The following is a 21,405-nucleotide window of genomic DNA, read 5'->3' as shown; positions in this document are numbered from 1 at the left end:
TCCTTGAAATATGATACACAGGTTTGTAATCTTATGACCAAGTGGGTTATGTATCAGACCCTATATTACATGAAAGTTTTTCCAATAAATCAGATTTAACTACCAGATCTTGGGCAGTTTCCCCAAATTTCTTATCCTTCACTATTTTACTGTAATGTTGGGTGAACATCAAACTTTGATCAAATTCCTATTCGTACCATTTCTATGAAAGATGCTGTGTTCTGAATCTGGCCACACAATTTGTTTGACAATCAGTGGACTGTTCATTAGCACAGGTTAAACCTCTAATAAAATTTTGATCTCTGTTAAATTCACCAAACTCTGAGTTCTCTGCATTCTCTATAATGTCTATATGACAAACTCTATAGTCCGTACTCTTCATACTCTAACTCCACCAAACTCCATGCAGTATATATCAGAACGTCCCACAGGATCCGGAGCCCCAGTTGAAAATGACTAGTCGAAAAGTAGGCGATTGAAGGCATTTTAAACTACTCTATAAGATAGAAAAATTGTAAAATATTTTTGAACAGCTCGAGGTCGAATTGAGCCCATCGCTGGGCTCTAGGCTCGGTAGATGTCGGTTGGGTGGTGGCGCTGGAGTTGCACGGCACGGGAATGGGGGTGAATCGAGAACGGTCTTTGGGTGGGGATGGCTAGCGTGGCTGTGCACCTCGCGGGTTGGTCGGGTGAGGGACGTCGGTTGTCTGGTGGGGCAGAGTCGGCGTGGTGGGGTCGGACGGGTCGATGATGCCGGCGGTCCTCGACGACTCGAAACGCCAGTCAGTCTCTGATCCACCCGAAGCCGCGCTGTTAACCTTCTATCTCATCGAACACCGCTCGCCGCAGCCATGGGTGACAAGGTTTGTGATTGCCTTAGAAAAAAACACACAGCCATCTCCAGTCTCTGACCGAGAGTCTTCGCTTTGTAGACAGCCGTTCACAAGCTTTTCCTGCTTAAATCGAGCTCTATCCTCGGCCGATTCGATAGCCAGATTAGAGGTAGTGCGTGCGCGTATGTGTGCGTGTGTGCCCGTCCGTTCGTGCGCGTCCATGAGAGAGAAAAGGGCAGGGACGTCGCGAGAGACGAAGAAAGAGAGAGGAAGCACGAGTGACAAGCGTGAATGGGTTTAGAGGTCGGAGGAACGGGTCGTTTAGAGACACGGGAATTCTGCTCGGGGAAAATAACAGGACGCATCTTCCACCATAAGTGTTGCTGGGGAATCCATTCGATCACTTTTTAGTTCGAGTCGAAACGACGAGCCTTGGAAAATCGGACAAACGGAAGAGAAAGATATATAGGCGAGTCTGTGGTGTAACCACTGCTAAAGAGGAGCTTCGATCGAGGGTGGGAGGGTGGGAGAGAAAGGCGAGGAGAGACGAAGGAAGGGTTGCGCCTCTTTCTCTCTCTCTCTCTCCCTTGCTTTCTCCATGTTTCTTTCCGTGTCGAACTCTCGCGGAATCCGCGCGAAACAGTTCTTCCCTGTGATTCGTTCCGTCAGTGTCGTTTTCCAGGAAATCGAGGAACTTCCTCCTCGACCAGGCTCCTTCCCTCTCCGTTTCTTCTCTTCCATCTCGTCTCTTCTTCTCGGTGGTTCGACCGGTCCGGTGCTAACGAACGCGCAACATGGTAAAGTGCTTTTATTTTAAACACTCTATGTCGTAGTCATTTATCCCGTTCTCCAAAATGGTCGACGACAGTGAAACGGTCCTTGGGCCAGGAGGTCAGCCCCCGACTTGTGCTTCGATCGCGGATTACGCGTGGTTCCCTGACCCAATTGTGCGGACCAAGTACTTTTTAAACCGAGTACGACCGGGATAGAAAGCTAGAGTCCATGCTCCTTCAGAGGGTGGAAGTAGTCCGAGGGGTGTTGCAGCGTCACGGCGCACGCGCCAACCGACCAGCTGCGGACAAAGAGACGTCACGATTTTTTCGAAAAATCCTCCACGGATCTTTCCACTGGCTCGATTTTTCCGTTCAAGGACGCGACCGTCAGGGGGGGCCGACCTCGTCGATCCAAAACCCGTTTCATCAAAAATCTACCGATTTCTCCTAGAAATCCCGTTAACGATCCTCTCGTTTCCTCCTCGATCGATCGTTCCAGCGGAAAATAACGTCTGCATGGAAACTGGTATTTTTAGCGAGCTATTAAAGTTCAGCATTCGTTAGACGTGCGCAAGCTCCTAGCAAGGATAAATCGGTGAGAGTGAGTTCCGGGCAACGATATCCGAGGGACTTATCGATCTCCGCGGATCTTAGAGATCCCTCGAAATCGCGACGTTCGGTGACACGCCCTCTCCCTCCACCGACCCAGCCCGATCTTTCGGATCGCCTTTTCTCGCGATCGAACGCGTCCGCAGGACTCTGCCGGAAATTGGGCCGTCTTCACCGTTGCTCGGCCGAGAAGATTCGGGCCGAACCGGGTCAACGGAAAGGCTTCGAGGATCGATCGGTGGCTCGAATTCGAGCGCATTCCAGCCTCGATTGTTCCTCGAAGCGGCACGGTATCGAGCTACCGAGCGGGCACACGCTCGCTGACAATGGACGAGCCGAGCTTTCATCGTGCGCGTTCGCACGCGAGTTCTCGCGGGACCGCAGCCGGCCCCAAGGACAGCCGCGGACCGTCAATTGAAAAGGTCGATCCTTTTAACTGGCCCTTACCGCCGTTTTTCGTTCATTGAAATTCCTTCGAGCGACTTCCGTCTGCCGATTATCTCTCGCCTCGACGTTCCGTCTCGTTGAGCCGTGTTTCTAGAAATTTAGGTCACGCGTTTTGTCGCTTTTGGTCGATGCAGCTTCTACCACTGTCTCTTTCACGATCTTTCGAATGGTGCGCGTTTGTGACACGTTTTTAACGTGATAAACGGTTATGACGTATCAACCTTACTACCTCTGACATTTGCGCGATTATTTCCGCTCGGATTACGACCGTTTTTTAGATAATTATGACCCACATTTAGCTCCTTTCATTTTTACTATAATTCATTATTTTTCGAACTGGTTCAAAATTTCGTTCAATATTCTACTCGGTTTTTTATTAAAATCAGTTTTTAAGTATTACAAAATAATTATATTGGAAGCAGAAATTTGATTGCGTTAAAAATAACAGCATCAGAAGATTCATTGACTATTCATTATTTGCCACAATTTCTTCACTGCAATTACAAGATAATTATGCTACTTTATTTTTTCACAATCTCGAGTGATTCTAATCTAGTCATTCGTGACGTAGTAATATCCTAATCATAATAGGAAAAGTTGGAGATAATCGGATACGAGTTACATATTCATTGCTCTTTACCGGGTTTAAGCACCGAATCATTCTAATCTGGTCAATTTGTGACATAACAATATTCTGACTTCAGCTGAAATCGTGGCAAGAAAAATTTAGGATAATTAGAGAGCAGTTTAGATATCTTCCGCTTGGTCGGTAATTGGTTCATTCTGATACTGTCGTTTGTGACATAACCGTGGTCTGACTTCAGATTCGCAATGAGAAAAATGTAGGATAAGTCGCAAGTAGTTTCTTCATAGGTAGTTTAGGTATTTCATTCTGATAATTATATTTATGACTTGATGACATTTTTTTGTGAGATAATTGTGGTTTGACTTCAGCTTCGCAATGAGAAAAATGTAGGATAAGTCGCAAGTAGTTTCTTCATAGGTAGTTTAGGTATTTCATTCTGATAATCACATTTGTGACTTGATGACATTTTTTTTTGTGAGATAATAGTGGTTTGACTTTAGCTTCGCAATGAGAAAAATGTAGGATAAGTCGCAAGTAGTTTCTTCATAGGTAGCTTAGGTATTTCATTCTGATAATCACATTTGTGACTTGATGACATTTTTTTGTGAGATAATTGTGGTTTGACTTCAGCTTCGCAATGAGAAAAATGTAGGATAAGTTGCAAGTAGTTTCTTCATAGGTAGTTTAGGTATTTCATTCTGATAATCACATTTGTGACTTGATGACATTTTTTGTGACATAACCGTAGTCTGACTTCAGCTTCGCAATGAGAAAAATGTAGGATAAGTCGCAAGTTTATGAATCCTCATAGGAAGATATCCTATTCAATTTTATTCTGATAGCATTTGTAACTTGATGGCGTTCTGATGTTAATTCTAATTACAATAGATGAAGGATATGGAAATTGCTTAGGTGTTCACATATTAGGTGTCTGTTCACGTGTTTGTCTACCAGGAGTCAGTTCCTTAATTGTTCATTGACTTAATGAATTTTCAGCTAATTCGGACAGTCACATTGGGATTTGACTAGCTTGATCTTGGTCTTATTCTGATAACAGTTACCTAACTTCTGATCAGACGTAACAAAATTTGAAATAGTCAAAAGGAGTCTGATGTCCTTCCCTGAGCAAGTAACTCTAATAGCAATATCTTTGACATAATTCTGATTCACAAAATTTAACAAAATTTACTTAACAAAGTTTGAAATAATCCACAAGGAATCGGATACTCCCTAAGAGTCTCTAATACTCGCATGACCCAACCTCTGAAATCTAACAAATCTCTAATAACCCAAACGCAATCAGACTTCCCTAAACAATCTCCAGCATCTTTGACATAATTAACTGCTGATCAAACTTAACAAAATTTGAAATAATCCACAGGGAATCGGATACTCCCTAAGAGCCTCTAATACTCGCATGACCCAACCTCTGAAATCTAACAAATCTCTAATAACCCAAATGCAATCAGACTTCCCTAAACAATCTCCAGCATCTTTGACATGATTACCCAACTTCTAATGGGAGTTAACAAAATTTCCAATAACCAGAGTTTATCAGATCCGGCTAACTCTAATAGCGTTATGTCAGAGATGACATCGTTAACAAAATCCGAGATAGTAACAATTAGCCAACGTTAGTTCTGAGGCATCGGTGCTTCGAAAATAGCTTTGCAAATCATAGTGTTTGAGGAGAAAAAGGTGCAGGGAAGATTTGAAGGTTTGACCAAGGAAAGATGACATCGTTAACAAAATCCGAGATAGTAACAATTAGCCATCGTTAGTTCTGAGCCGTCGGTGCTTTGGAAATAGCTTTGCAAATCATAATGTTTGAGGAGAAAAAGGTGCAGGGAAGATTTGAAGGTTTGACCAAGGAAAGATGACATCGTTAACAAAATCCGAGATAGTAACAATTAGCCATCGTTAGTTCTGAACCATCGGTGCTTTGGAAATAGCTTTGCAAATCATAGTGTTTGAGGAGAAAAAGGTGCAGGGAAGATTTGAAGGTTTGACCAAGGAAAGATGACATCGTTAACAAAATCCGAGATAGTAACAATTAGCCATCGTTAGTTCTGAGGCATCGGTGCTTCGAAAATAGCTTTGCAAATCATAGTGTTTGAGGAGAAAAAGGTGCAGGGAAGATTTGAAGGTTTGACCAAGGAAAGGGACGCCCTTCGCGAACTGCCTCGGGTCAGTTACATAACGCGGTGACGTTCGTGTTCATTCAAACGCTTCTAGCGTCGACTATCGACGGATCGATTGCGCGATACAATAAACGGAAAGAATGAAATCGACGTTCCACGGCTAGCGTCATGGCCGACCTTTGATGTCCTCTGCCGACTGTCGAACATCGATATTCGACCAGATCCGGATGATGCTGGAAATGCTCGCTTCGAACCCCTTTTATCGTCCATTCATTATACGTGTCAAGGTTTTTTAGAACACGGGAATAGGATTTGTTCATTGGTACCCTTTCGTGCGTTCGTTTCGTCTTTTGTTATTCAAGGTCGTCGCGAACTGCCAACTCTTATAGGTTTTTGTTGCAATTTGGGGAACTTTGGTTCTTGTCGCGATTAGAATACTCAAATTTATTGACTTATCATGGTTGTGTACTTACTTTGTTTAGTGGGATAGATTTATCTGTCTACGAGTTAGGTCTATGTCTAGAAGTTAGGTCTATGTTTATGGGTTAAATCTATGTGTATGAGTTAAGTCTATGTCTGTGAGTTAGGTTAGATTTATCTGTCTATGTGTTAGGTCTATGGGTTAAATCTATGTCTATGAGTTAGATCTATGTCTGTGAGTTAGGTTAGATTTATCTGTCTATGAGTTAGATCTGTGGGTTAAGTCTATGTCTATGAGCTAGGTTTATGTCTGTGAGTTAGGTTAGATTTATCTGTCTATGAGTTAGATCTATGGATTAAATCTATGTCTATGAGTTAGATCTATGTCTGTGAGTTAGGTTAGATTTATCTGTCTATGAGTTAGATCTGTGGGTTAAGTCTATGTCTATGAGCTAGGTTTATGTCTGTGAGTTAGGTTAGATTTATCTGTCTATGAGTTAGATCTATGGATTAAATCTATGTCTAAGAGTTAGATCTATGTCTGTGAGTTAGGTTAGATTTATCTGTCTATGAGTTAGGTCTATGGGTTAAATCTATGTCCATGAGTTAGGTCTATGTCTCTGAGTCATGTTAGATTTATCTGTCTATGTGTTAGGTCTATGGGTTAAATCTATGTCTATGAGTTAGGTCTATGTCTGTGAGTTAGGTTAGATTTATCTGTCTATGAGTTAGGTCTATGGGTTAAGTCTATGTCTATGAGTTAGGTCTATGTCTATGTAAGTCAGGTTTGATCTATACATTTAACCTAGCTTGTGTGAGGATCTATTCTCGTGTGAGGATTGTGCGAGGATTCGGAATATAACCAGTTTCTGGATGAGCATAATACTTCATCATTCTAAATAGGTCGTCTTGAAGATGAAATTGCACTGTTACAATGGTCTAGAATGTTGTCAAGTGTTCATTGAATCGATTCATTTTATTGAAACAATGAAGAATGACAGCGTGGAAGTTCAGGATGATCCTGAAACTTATCTCAATCCCTGTCCACGTTTGACATTTCAGAACTCGCGTTATAATCTCTTTCGAAAATTTCTCAATATTTCATACAGTAGGCTTTCCTTATATTGCCATCTTACCTAATCTAACCTCTTTGGAAAATGTCTTGGTTTTTTAACATTTTTCACATCAAGTCTTAAATACTAAAACGACTTTCAATTAATATTTTAACAATGAAGATAAAACATATCTGTTTGATACAGTAGACTCTCCTTATATTGCCATCTAACCTAACCTCTCTGAAAAATGTCTCAGTTTCTTACAATTTTGCATATCAAGTCTTGATACTAAAACAAACTTCAATCAATATTATAACAACATATACAAAACATATCTATTTGATACAGTAGACTCTCCTTATATTGCCATCTAACCTAACCTCTCTGAAAAATGTCTCAGTTTCGTACAACTTTGCATATCAAGTCTTGATACTAAAACAAACTTCAATTAATATTATAACAACATATACAAAACATATCTATTTAATACAGTAGACTCTCCTTATATTGCCATCTAACTTAACCTCTTCAAAAAATGTCTCACTTTCTCCAAATTTTTCACATCAAGTCTTAATACTAAAACAACCGTCAATTAATATTATAACAAAAAAACATAAAGAACAATTATAACATAAAACATACCTATTGCACACAGTCCTCTCCTTATATCGCCATCTGCGTGCCTCCAAAAACTGCAGCTCATAATATATCTGATTAATCAACCATTTTTGTACTCCACGTTACAAAGGTTTCGAAAGTGCAGGACGGCGATATAACGAGAGACGGCAGGATTTAATTATCCACCGTTGATTAGAGGAGAAGCTCGTTTTATCAGAAGTAGTGTAGCACGAAGCTGCGATGAGCGTAAAATTACCTTCCCAGTCGCATCACACGGTACTTAATGTTTCTCGTTCGGACCGCTTCGAGCCGCAAAACGCTCATTTCCGTCACAAGTGTTTCTAACGAGCTCACGTGAGACCGGGACACGGGGATGGACAGATTCTTGAGGATACTGTTTCCTTCCTTTCGTTTCGTCCCGTAGAAACGCGGCAATGCTATGATTAGACGGGTGAAAACCGCGTTATATGCTTTCCTCTTTTATTTACTTAAAAAGAAAATTACTATATTATTTTTAATGACACATTGAAAATGATATTTTACGAATGTTACGAATTTTATTAATTTTACTAGAGGCGTTTTAAGTTACGGTTAGGTAGACTCTTTTATTTACTTAAAAAGAAAATTACTATATTATTTTTAATGACACATTGAAAATGATATTTTATGAATGTTATGAATTTTATTAATTTTACTAGAGTTGTTTTAAATTACGGTTAGACACTCGTTATATTGCAATATGAGGTAGTGAGTCGCTGTATCAAGGAGGAAAGTGAGAGGCGGTATACGTAGATGGGCAACGCGTTGAGATCGAACGTGTGGCAGTATAACGAGATGTGTAACGGGTGGTGATAGAATAGGACGATGTGCAATCTGTGGTGATATAATTGGAAGAGCAACTCATCACGATGTACAACACGTGGAATTTACAACGCGCCGAATTCAGAACGCATGGAATACTTAACGCGTCAAATTTACAACGCATGGAATTCATAGCACACCGAATTCACAACGCGTGAAATACTCAACGCGTCAAATTTACCACTTGTCGAATTCACAGCGCGCCGAATTCACAACGCGTGGAATACTCAACGCGGCAAATTTACCACTCATCGAATTTAGAACGCATCGAATTCACAGCGCGCCGAATTCACAACGCGTGGAATACTCAACGCGTCAAATTTACCACTTGTCGAATTCACAGCGCGCCGAATTCACAACGCGTGGAATACTCAACGCGGCAAATTTACCACTCATCGAATTTAGAACGCATCGAATTCACAGCGCGCCGAATTCACAACGCGTGGAATACTCAAAGCGTGGAATTCACAACGCGTGGAATTCACAACGCGTGGAATACTCAACGCGTGGAATTCACAACGCGTAGAATTCGCAACGCGTGGAATATTCAACGCGTCAAATTTACCACTCGTCGAATTTACAACGCATCGAATTCACAGCGCGTTGAATTCACAACGCGTGGAATACTCAACGCGTGGAATTCACAACGCGTAGAATTCACAACGCGTGCAATACTCAACGCATCGAATTCACAGCGCGCCGAATTCACAACGCGTGGAATACTCAACGCGTGGAATTCACAACGCGTGGAATACTCAACGCGCGAAATTCACAACGCGTAGAATTCACAACGCGTGGAATTCACAACGCGTGGAATACTCAACGCGCGAAATTCACAACGCGTAGAATTCACAACGTGTGGAATTCACAACGCGTGGAATATTCAACGCGTGGAATTCACAACGCGTCAAATTTACCACTCGTCGAATTTACAACGCATCGAATTCACAACGCGTGGAATACTCAATGCGGCAAATTTACCACTCGTCTAATTTACAACGCATCGAATTCACAGCGCGCCGATTTCACAACGTGAGAAATTCACAACTTTCCTAAATTTCACCGCACCGTGGTCATACAACACTTGATAGTAAAACTCTCCAAACTATTACAAATCTCACGAATGTTCACAGAAGCGCATATAAAATTGGCAATATAGCGAGAGTCAAACGTCCAAACCAAAGACCTCAAAATCTACCCAGTCGACATTATTACTGATTCATACACTTAACGATGAGTCACAGTTGACCCAGCAGGCGCCATTCGAATGTCAATATATCATTTGCAACATGTAATTACCTCGCTAAAGATGTTTATACAATCCCAACATATCTACAAAGTATACAGAACTCACATAAACCACGATATCAACAGTCTACAAATTACACGATTTGTTTTCAAACCGCAGATTTACGCATAAATCCATAAATTATGCATTTATCCATAATTTATTAATTGTATACAAAATTGTGCAACATCGTATTTACCTGAAGCAACTCCGAAGATGTCTTATCAATATTCTTGAAGATTCTTCGACGTTGCATGACGGTGTCCTTTAAACCGGAGTCGATAATGCATAGTTAAAGTTGTATACTTAAAATTCAGACGAACATCATCTAGCGAAAAAGTTGAAAAATTCAAACAGCACTTTAGAAACTTGCCTCTCAGGAACTTCGGACGCGTACCGCCACGATCAAATCTCACCATAATATCAGCCTTCCGAGGATATTTTCTGCTCGTCTATGGGACACGTTCGAACTTTTAACTTTCAAGCAATTTCAATATTTTTTGAACTTTTGGCGAGTTTTGATGGAAATTAGATGGTCACTGGGGGTTGGAGGTTGGAAGCAATTGGAAATTTTGAGATTTCAAGGGGGAATTAGAAATTTAGGGATTTGGAGATTTGGGAAATTAGGAATTTAGGGATTTCAAGGGGGAATTATAAATTTAGGGATTTGGCAATTTAGGGATTTGGCAATTTAGGGATTTAGCAATTTAGGGATTTGGAGGCTTGGGAAATTAGGAATTTAGGGATTTCAAGGGGGAATTAGAAATTTAGGGATTTGGAGATTTGGAAAATTAGGAATTTACGAATTTCAAAGCGTGGGAAATTAGAAATTTATGGTATTGGCAATTTAGGGATTTGAAAGCTTGGGAAATTAGGAATTTCAAAGCTTGGGAAATTAGAAATTTAGGGATTTGGAGGCTTGGGAAATTAGAAATTTAGGAATTTCAAAGCTTGGGAAATTAGAAATTTAGGGATTTGGAGGCTTGGGAAATTAGAAATTTAGGAATTTCAAAGCTTGGGAAATTAGAAATTTAGGAATTTCAAAGCTTGGGAAATTAGAAATTTAGGGATTTGGAGGCTTGGGAAATTAGAAATTTAGGAATTTCAAAGCTTGGGAAATTAGAAATTTAGGGATTTGGATGCTTGGGAAATTAGGAATTTAGGAATTTCAAAGCTTGGGAAATTAGAAATTTAGGGATTTGGAAGCTTGGGAAATTAGGAATTTAGGGATTTCAAGGCTTGGGAAATTAGAAATTAATGGTATTGGCAATTTTGGAAATTGGGGGCTTGGGAAATTAGCAATTTAGGGATTTCAAGGCTTGGGAAATTAGAAATTTATGGTGTTGGCAATTTTGAAAATTGGAGGCTTAGGGATTTGGGAGTTTAGGGAATTGGAGATGTAGAAATTTGAGAATTTAGGAATTTGGAAGGTTGGAGATTTGGGGATGTAGAGATCTGGAAATTGAGGAATTTGGGGGTTTAGGGACTTGGGGATGTAGAAATTTGGACATGTAGGTATATGGAAATTTTGGAATTGAGGATTTAGAAATTTGAGGAGTGAGAAATTCAAGGTTTGAGAATTTGGGGATGTAGAAATTTCACATCTAGGTATTTGTGGACGTAGGTATTTGTGGACGTAGAGATTTGGGGATGTGGTGATTTCAGATACACTGTCTTGAAAATTTAGGTATTTTTAAGTACAAAAATTGGGGATCTAGAAATTTTACATTTGTGTAATTAGGGGTTCACCTGTCTCTTAATATAGAAATCTGCAAACTTACAACTTCAAAGACCTTGCAACTCGATTCAAAAAATAAATTACAATCCATGTATTACATGGTTCCTTAAAATGTTACCATATCACCCAACGTAACATTAAAATCAATATTAAAAGTCAGTAATATTAAAAACAATGTTAAAGGTCACTAATATTAATGTAATGTTAAAAGTCGTTAATATCAAAAATAATATCTCAATCCACAAAGGTTAGCAAAGTCTTGCCCAGGTCACCAAAAGTAATGTCAAAAGTCATTAATGTTAAAGTAATGTTAAAAGTCGTTAATATTAAAAATAATATCTCAATCCACAAAGGTCAGCAAAATCTTGCCCAGGTCACCAAAAGTAATGTCAAAAGTCATTAATGTTAAAGTAATATTAAAAGTCGTTAATATTAAAAATAATATCTCAATCCACAAAGGTCAGCAAAGTCTTGCCCAGGTCACCAAAAGTAATGTCAAAAGTCATTAATGTTAAAGTAATGTTAAAAGTCAATAATACTAAAAGTAACATCTGAACCCCCAAAGGTCATCCAAATCTTGCCCCAACTAATCAAACTTAAATTCCCCAAAAACTGCACAAATACAAATCTACATTAAAGCAAGTGTAGTTGAAATGGGAAAGAAATAGCATAGAGAAAGCACAGCATACATTCGATAAGAGAGGATTGGTTAGAAAGAAAGAGCAGGGGTGGTCGTAGGTGGAAGGGCAGAGCAGACTAGATGGCGCCCAGGCTCGCCTTCTGGGGTGCCTATCGATCCTAACCTATTTATAATTCCTCTGACATTTCGATTCGTATGATAACGTTCTACCCTAACGCGTTTCACTGACAGTCCCTTTTCTTCGATTTCCCTCTCGATAATACCTCTCTTTCTTTGCACCCCCTTATCAACCCTTCTTTAACCACTTTTCAAACGCTCTTCGATCTCTCCTTTTAGAGAAATGTCTTTATTTTAACCGAACTTTTCATCCTTTCATGGAATCGTTTTATTACTGGAATTTTTTGAACTCTTTCAAATTTTCTGTTGCAATTTAAAATTGTGGCTTAACGTTTAAAAATTATCAAGTCTCTCATAAGTTTTAAGTTTAGTTTCTGCGAAATTTGCGCTTTGTAGGAATTTATAAATTGTACAAGTTTTATGGATCTTTCAAATTATACAAGTTTTTAAGTTTTTTCGAATTTACAAATCCTACGTATTATAAAGTTTTATGAAATTATACAGGGTTTGAAGTTTTATGAAATTTACAAATTATACGAATTACGAAGTTGTGTAAAACTTGCAAGTTATACGAAGTTCAAATCTTCTATTAAAACAAATGATACAAATTTCGAAGTTTTATGAAATTTACAAGTTGCTCAAAGTTTCGTCTCTAAATGTACAAATTATACAAATTTCTCTCAAACATGCTACTCGTAAAACTTGAAACTCTCTCAAATTTATAATTAATACAAAAGTTGTAAATTCACACTTGATACAACTTTCGAGATTCCTTGCAAACTCGCAAATCTTGAAACTTAGTTTTAAAATTTACAAAACTTATATTTTAGTGTACTTATTAATTTCTACCTTTAAAGAATGATGACTCGAATACTTCATTTGTTCTTTTATTTTACTCGTTATTTGAAAAATATATTTTCTTCAATGACTTAACAAATCCCCGAAAGGGTTAATCGAAACAGGAAGAAGTTCTAAACGGTTCGATATGAAAAATGGGAACATGGAAACTTCCGTGTCCTCGTTCGATAAAATCGATTGGACCTTGGCTGACGTTCTCTTCACAATTTTGCAAGAGGTTGAGTAAAAATAAAATATAGGAAAACCTGTAGATATTTTTTTTTATCTTGACGCTCTTGAAATAGCTGCAAATCAGATATCGAACGTGTATCTTCAATCTTAATTTACGCGTCATTGATACTATGATGACAAAGTTGCATTTTAGATATTTTTCTAACAAAGTTGCAATTTAGATTTTTTCTGGCAAAGTTGCAATTTAGATATTTTATCTAACAAAGTTACAATTTAGATCTTTTCTGACAAAGTTACAATTTAGATATTTTTAACAAAGTTGCAATTTAGATATTTTCTGACAAAGTTGCAATTTATATATTTTTAACAAAGTTGCAATTTAATTATTTTTCTGACAACGTTGCAGTTTAGATATTTTTAACAAAGTTGCAATTTAATTATTTTCTGATAGAGTTGCAATTCAGATATTTTTGTCAATGATGCAATTTAGGTGTTATTACGACAAGTTGCATTTCGATACTTTTCTAATAACGTTGCATTACGATATTATTATGACAAAGTTGCGATTAGATGTTTTCCTGACAAAGTTGCATTTCGACGTTCTTCAGACACAGTTGCATTTCTATACTTTTCTAAGAAAGTTGCATTTGTATAATTTTCTAAGAAAGTGGCATTTGTATATTTTTCGAAGAAAGTTGCATTTCTGTATTTTTTCAGACAAAGTTACATTTCTATATTTTTCTAATAAAGTTGCATTACTATATTTTTCTAAGAAAGTTGCATTTCTCTATTTTCTCTGACAAAGTTACATTTCTATATGTTTCTGACAAAGTTGCATTTCTATATGTTTCTAACAAAGTTACATTTTGACATTCTTCTAACAAAGTTGCAATTAGATATCATCATGACAAAGTTGCAATTAGACATTTTTACAACAAAATTGCATTACGACATTCTTCTGACATAGTTACATTTCGATGTTTTTCTGATAAAGTTGCATTTCTATATGTTTCTCACAAAGTTACACTTTGACCTTCTTCTAACAAAGTTGCAATTAGATATCACCATAACAAAGTTGCAATTAGACATTTTTACAACATAATTGCATTACGACATTCTTCTGGCAAAGCTACATTTCGACATTCTTCTAACAAAGTCGCACTTCGATATTTTTCTAACAAAGTTGCATTTTGATGTAGCGATGACAAAGTTGCATTTGAATATTTTTACGACAGAGTTACCTTGTAGAAACGAGAGAGGCCGATTACCGTTCGCAAAAGTCACTCGCTGTATATTTTCTCGGAAAGGATCGATAGTGTTCTTATCGTTAACGAACGATCGTATCCTCAGTTCGCGCGGTAATTAACGTTCAATTATTGCATGACGTGTCGTCACGCACGAGAAATTGAATAATTACGTGCCTACGATGATTACCTGGGCAACCGGTGCACGTCTTCGAAACATGTATTTTTAGCAAGCTCGATTATGTTGCTTGCTTCGATTATACTCAGCTGATTGTATCTTCACGACACTTTTATACATACGTGTATACATATCTATACACTACATTTCTTCCTTGAGTAGATTTACATTACCATCTTTCTAAATTCAATTATTTGTCGAATTAACAATCAGAGAAGTTAAATCTGAAGAAATGACTCCTCTTTGACGATTAATTGGAAATAAACGAAGGTGCAGTAAATTACATTTCTTTTTCATTAAACATTATTGAGAACATATGGCAATCTGTTTGTTGAAAGAAATTATATAGAACTGTAATAACATTTTACATTGACGTTCAGACTTTTAATGGAAATCCACAATCAAGTTTCTTTTAAATTTTAACGCAAGTCTACAATCAAATTTAATATAACAACGAGGATCATTTAACAAAATATACAGAAACTTGTTTTTTCTACAGAAGATATAAAACATGTTTTTTGTAGAAAATGTTCCATTAACATTTACCAGAATCCTCATCACGAGTTTCTTCTTCCTCCCAAACGAAAAGCAATTTTCCTAAAAAGGGAAGCAATACTCGAAAAGACACTTTCTCGATTGTTTTCCTGGTAGAACCTCCGCAACGAGGAAACAGAGAAACATTGCCAGGTTGAAAGTGAAGAAAACGGGCTGGAAATCCCGTGGAAATCCGAATGCTGTAATAGCCTCTTCAAAGACTTCTGCTTAGAGCGTTTGTGGGTCTTCGGTTAAACCAATGTTTCTCCTTAACGAAGTAAGTCGACGGTCGTTGGCCCGCAAAGGGATTGTCCTTTTCACGTGAACGATTTCACGCGTTTTATTTTCACGTGGAAATTTCTGTTTTCGTTCTGTGTAACGCTGTTCTGGAAAAACATTTCTCCTTCAAGGAAAATTTAGTTTCATGGTTTAACTTCATTCTTTTGCTCTTGTGAAATTTTTCAATTTCTCTGTTTGAAAATAGATATTTTTTTAAGGGACACTGTTGTCTCATTTCAGGGACACCAGTTGTGAGACACCCTGTATATTCTGACAAAGTATTTTACATGTATTTTTAGGGGTGACTTTTATATGCATTTATAAGGGTGATTTTTTATATGCATTTATAAGGGTGATTTTTTATATGCATTTATAAGGGTGATTTTTTATATGCATTTATAAGGCTGATTTTTTATATGCAATAATTCTTTTATTTCTTAAATATTTAATAAACTAGCAATTACCCTTAGTAAACCTCCCTAAAAATTTACATAACAAAAAATGACTTCCACAAGAAATGTCGCTCCTACTTTACAAAATCTCCCCATAAAAACAAAAAATAAAACTTGCACCGTTAAGAGGGTTGAATCCATGTATCACGGTGATGTAGATGCAAAAGAAAATAAAACCAATAAGAAAAAAAATGACAATAAAAGATAAGAGTAAACATCGAATAGAGTTTCAAGGTGACTAAAAATTATGTAATTTAGAAACGACAGAAGAGTGATTGAAGTTAATTAATCAGGAAAGTGAAGTGTCTCGAAGAATCGATCGAACGTTTTCCTAGAAAGGTTCACCAGCAACTGCATCTTCGTTTGCCTGCATAATCGGTCTGCACTTGTACATGACAATTTCGAGGTTAAGGTTCATTGGATTAATTCGTTCGATCGTTTAATTGGCTAATTCGAGGCTAAAGCGCTGTGTCTAGCACCGATCTAATTGCACCGTCGCGAATAGACAGAGCAAATCAGATACGTCTGCATTCTTTAGGTGGTTGGTTATTGTTCTTCTTAAAAAGAATTCTTTCATTTTTATTTTTGGGTTATTAACCATTTTGGGATTATTGGTAATTTGGGGATTATTCATGATTTTGGGGTGTTTCAGTCGATTCAAAATGGAGTTTTGGTCGAATCGATGTTGATGGTGTTTTGTTTGCTTTGGTTGAAGATTTTAGGGGCTGTTTCGGTTGAATTGGTTAAGGGTGCTGAGGTGTTTCTATCAAATCGGTTAAGGGTGCTTAGGTATTCCATCGAATCGGTTAAGGGTGCTGAGGGGTTTAGGTTGAATTGGTTAAGGGTGCTGAGGTGTTTCTATCGAATCGGTTAAGGGTGCTTAGGTATTTCCATCGAATCGGTTAAGGGTGCTCAGGTATGTCCATCGAATCGGTTAAGGGTGCTGAGGTATTCCATCGAATCGGTTAAGGGTGCTCAGGTATTCCATCGAATCGGTTAAGGGTGCTGAGGTGTTTCGGTTGAATTGGTTAAGGGTGCTCAGGTATTTTCATCGAATCATTTAAGGGTGCTTAGGTATTTCCATCGAATCGGTTAAGGGTCCTAAGGTATTTCTATCAAATCAGTTAAGGGTCCTAAGGTATTTCCATCACATCGGTTAAAGATGCTGAGGTGTTCCTGTTACATCGGTTATGGGTCTTAAGGTGTTTCAGTCATATCGGTTAAGGGTCTTAAGGTATTTCTATAATATACATTAAAGGTGCTGAGGTGTTCCTATTAAATCGGTTAGGGGTCCTAAGGTATTTTCATCAAGTCAGTTAAAGTTGCTGAGGTGTTCCCACTAAATCAGTTGAGGGTGCTGACGTATTTCCATCAATTCAGTTAAAGTTGCTGAGGTGTATCTATAAAGTTTGTTAAGGGTGCTGAAATATTTCTATCAAACCGGTTAAGGGTCCTAAAGTATTTTCATCAAGTCATTTAAACTTGCTGAGGTGTTTCTACTAAATCAGTTGAGAATGTTAAGCTACTTCCATCAAATCAGTTAAGTGTTCCAAAATACATCCATCATATCCATTAAAAATGTCTCAACAAAAACACCAAAAAATAGCAATGTTCCACCTGAACATATAAAAATGTCAAACCACTTCTATCCACAAAATTAAAAATACTGCATTTAAACAAAATCACACAAAAATATAAAAAATCTATTAAACACTATTCGACACTGATCATTATTAACATTGATTTATGAATCAAGTGTTTAATAATGTTTGGTCGAATTGTTTTAGGTAGTTCGTCTATAATGTTGCAATTTTCGTATTATTATGATAAAACGAAGTCCGCAAACGATGGCAGAACCGAGCACAAATAATCGTCGACAACGAATTCGTTCTAATTGTCACTTTTATTACATTAGGTTTGTTATATAATTTCCTCTAAATACCGTTCATTAGCGTTCCAAGGATTAACTTATTTGTGTGCAGTTACAATGTCTCTGAGAGCTAACGACGGCTTGTTGAAACAGTGTCTTAAAAGCGTCAGTTTGTCAGCAAATAAGGAACGTTGTTTGTCAGTCCGGTAAAATAAGGATTATTTCGACGCTTCTCCTTCGGAGTAATTTTCACTTCAATCTGGTACGGTCTGGAATTCTCAGATTTTTCTGTTTGGAGATTGCGGAAGTCTTTACTATACAGAAATTTTAGGTTTATTCTTTAAATCCTCAATTTATCAAATATTTTACTTGAGGTAATGTTATGTGCATATGTTAATATATGAGGTTCCTCTTTAATCATTAAAAAAACAAGTTCCTACATTTGCAAGCCTCGAAATTTTAAAATTTTTTAAATTCTCAAGTTTTGCATATTTTGCAAATTTAATTCGCAAATCTCCAAAATTTCAAATTTCCAAATTGTCTAACTCACAAATTTTCAAATTCCTAAAACTTCAAGTCCCTAAAATCACAAGTTGTCAAATTCTCAAGCCATCAGATTCCCAAACCCCTAAATTGTCAAATCACCAAAATCTCAAGTTCACAAATTCCCAAGCACTAAAAATCTCAGGTTCCTAAATTTCTAAATCCCTGAAACTTCAAGTCCCCAAAATCTCAAGTTCTCAAATTCCCAAACCCCCAAATTCCTAAATCCCTAAATTTCGAAACCTCTAAATTGTCAAATCCCCAAAATCTGAAGTTCACAAATTCCCAAGCACTAAAAATCTCAGGTTCCCAAATTTCTAAATCCCTAAAACTTCAAGTTCCCAAATTCCCAAACCCCCAATTCCTAAATCCCTAAATTCCTAAACCCCCCAATTCCTAAATCCCTAAATTCCCAAAACCCTAAATTGTCAAATCCCCAAAATTTCAAGTTCATAAATTCCCAAACCCCCAAATTCCTAAATCCCTAAATTCTCAAACCCCCAAATTCCTAAATCCCTAAATTCCCAAACCCCCCAATTCCTAAATCCCTAAATTCCCAAAACCCTAAATTGTCAAATCCCCAAAATTTCAAGTTCACAAATTCCCAAACCCCCAAATTCCTAAATCCCTAAATTCCCAAACCCCCAAATTCCTAAATCCCTAAATTCCCAAACCCCTAAATTGTCAAATCCCCAAAATCTCAAGTTCCCAAATTCCCAAACCCCCAAATTCCTGAATCCCTAAATTCCCAAACCCCTAAATTGTCAAATCCCCAAAATCTCAAGTTCTCAAATTCCCAAACCCCCAAATTCCTGAATCCCTAAATTTCCAAACCCCTAAATTGTCAAATCCCCAAAATCTCAAGTTCACAAATGCTCAAACCCCTAAAATTTCAAATCCCCAAATTCTCAAACCCCCAAAACCCCATAATTTCCAAATTCTTAAATTGCCTAAAATCCTCAAATTCTTAAATTTCCCAAAATTTCGAAATTCTCAAATTTCAACCTCGCATATCTACAAATTACTGTGCACTCAAATTTCCCAGATTCCAAAAATTTCAACGCGGAAATTTCTACACAGCCGATGATTCAGAAAGGCGTAAAGTTCAGAAAGTACGACACTGCGCGGAACGTAAATAACACTCGATGTCTCGAAGACTTTCAGGGACGCTCGGCCAAGAATAGACGAATATCCAATTTTAATCGCGGAACCTCTGCCCACCGTTTCGCGAGCTTGATGAACTACTCCGTAACAAATGTTGTTCAATCTCCACATCCGCCACGTGATTTCAAAGAATTCATCCTTTGTTACTTTTCTGATTATTTCTAACAAATACATATCATTTGCAGGGTTATTAAAGAACTTATTTCTACACAATATTCTTTGTATTCATTCACAGAAGTGATATTTTTAACTCAGTTTTAAGTTAAAATCATTTTGATTAACATTTACGTAGCTCGAAAAGTCAGGAACCATTTTCAGACCGCACGAGGTTCTCTCGCAAAATCATGAATGAAAAGTTAGCGAATTGAAAGAATTTCCGCGGTAGAAATTAAACTATTAGATCAAATAATTGTCTCATGAAAAATTTGCAAAGATATGTGCACTGCGACAAGTTTTATTAAAGTCAGAATAAATTTAAGACTGCTATATCAATACGTTCTGCTTGCGCGAAGTTCAATCGCAAAATCATGAATGAAAAGTTAGCGAATTCGAAGAATTTCCACGGCAGAAATTGAACTAGTAGATCAAATAATTGTCTCATGAAAAATTTGCAAAGATATGAGCACTGCGACAAGTTTTATTAAAGTCAGAATAAATTTAAGACTGCTGGTATTAGTAGATTCTGCTTGCGCGAGGTTCAGTCTCAAAATCATGAATGAAAAGTTTCCCAATTCGATGAAACTCAATTTCAGAAATGAAGTTAGGGGAATATACAAGCAGCTCATCATGGATTTTCGAAGTAACAAACGCAGTAACAGATGTTATTGGAATTAAAGCAGTTTGAAGTGCTACGTTTAGTTTCCAAGAGATAAAACTTCAAAGTTGTGAATGAAAAGTTACTTATTTCTGGAGATTCGACTTGGGAGCTCAAAGTAGCAGATGAAATAACTACCTCATCAAAAATTTTTAACAATATAAGCAGTAGAATAAATTTTATAATAGAACAATTTGAAGATTTACTGATACGTTTAACTTGTGCGAGCTTCAACTTGAAAATCATGAATGAAAAGTTACTTAATTGCACTAAAATTAATTACGAAGACGAAGGTAGTGGCTTATACAATTATTGTTTCGTGAATTTTCGAAGTTACAAATACTGTATCAAAAGTTATCAAAATTAGAACAATGCAAAGACAGTTATGTTGTAACATTTAGCCTCTACAAGACTGTACCTGAAAATCATGAATGAAAAGTTACATAATTCCACTAAAATCAATTACAGAAACCAAGCTAGTAGATTACACAATCATTCTATCATGAATTTACGAAGTTACAAGCCCTACATCAAAAGTTATCAAAATTAGAATAACATAAGATCAGTTTTCTAACATTTAGTTTCCACAAAATTGTATCTGAAAATCATGAATGAAAAGTTACATAATTCCACTAAAATCAATTACAGAAACCAAACTAGTAGATTACACAACCGTTCTATCAAGAATTTACGAAGTTACAAGCCCTACATCAAAAGTTATCAAAATTAGAACAACATAAGGGCAGTTTTCTAACATTTAGCTTCCACAAAATTGTATCTGAAAATCATGAATGAAAAGTTACATAATTCCACTAAAATCAATTACAGAAACCAAACTAGTAGATTACACAATCATTCTATCATGAATTTACGAAGTTACAAGCCCGACACCAAAAGTTATTAAAATTAGAACAATTTGAAAGCAGTTATCTTCTAACATTTAGTCTCCACAAAATTGTACCTGAAAATCATGAATGAAAACTAACTTAACTGCACAAAAAAGCGATTCTAGAAATAAAGTCAATTGATTTTGCGGTTGATCTATCACGGATCACGAGTAATCCAAAAGATCGTGCTCGCGTGAGGAATGTTTGATCGCGTCGATGGTTGCCGCGCTGAAGACCGACGAGTGGCACGCGAGAAGACCCGTATCGAGACACGCGATCCAATTC

The 21,405-nt window shown here is 37.2% G+C and overlaps 1 protein-coding gene across 10 annotated transcripts in view; it reads left to right on the top strand.

The window, feature by feature from the left end:
- Positions 1 to 21,405, top strand: part of Atpalpha (sodium/potassium-transporting ATPase subunit alpha) — a 132,397-nt gene that overhangs the window by 55,188 nt on the left and 55,804 nt on the right. Inside the window, exon 1 of one of the 10 annotated variants that reach the window (XM_012290259.2) lies at positions 706 to 863. The exons of 6 other annotated variants lie outside the window; for them this stretch is intronic. In XM_012290259.2, coding sequence (XP_012145649.1) covers positions 852 to 863 — 12 coding nt within the window. In that variant the 5' untranslated portion in view covers positions 706 to 851. Of the gene's footprint in view, positions 1 to 705; positions 864 to 1,505; positions 1,631 to 21,405 lie in introns of those variants that run through there. 3 more of the 10 variants (XM_012290256.2, XM_076536333.1, XM_076536331.1) reach the window with 3 other exon arrangements.

This window comes from Megachile rotundata, chromosome 10 (genome assembly GCF_050947335.1).
Source record: "Megachile rotundata isolate GNS110a chromosome 10, iyMegRotu1, whole genome shotgun sequence".
In the NCBI taxonomy this organism is placed as follows: Eukaryota; Metazoa; Arthropoda; class Insecta; order Hymenoptera; family Megachilidae; genus Megachile; species Megachile rotundata.
This window is presented reverse-complemented; position numbering and strand designations above follow the sequence as displayed.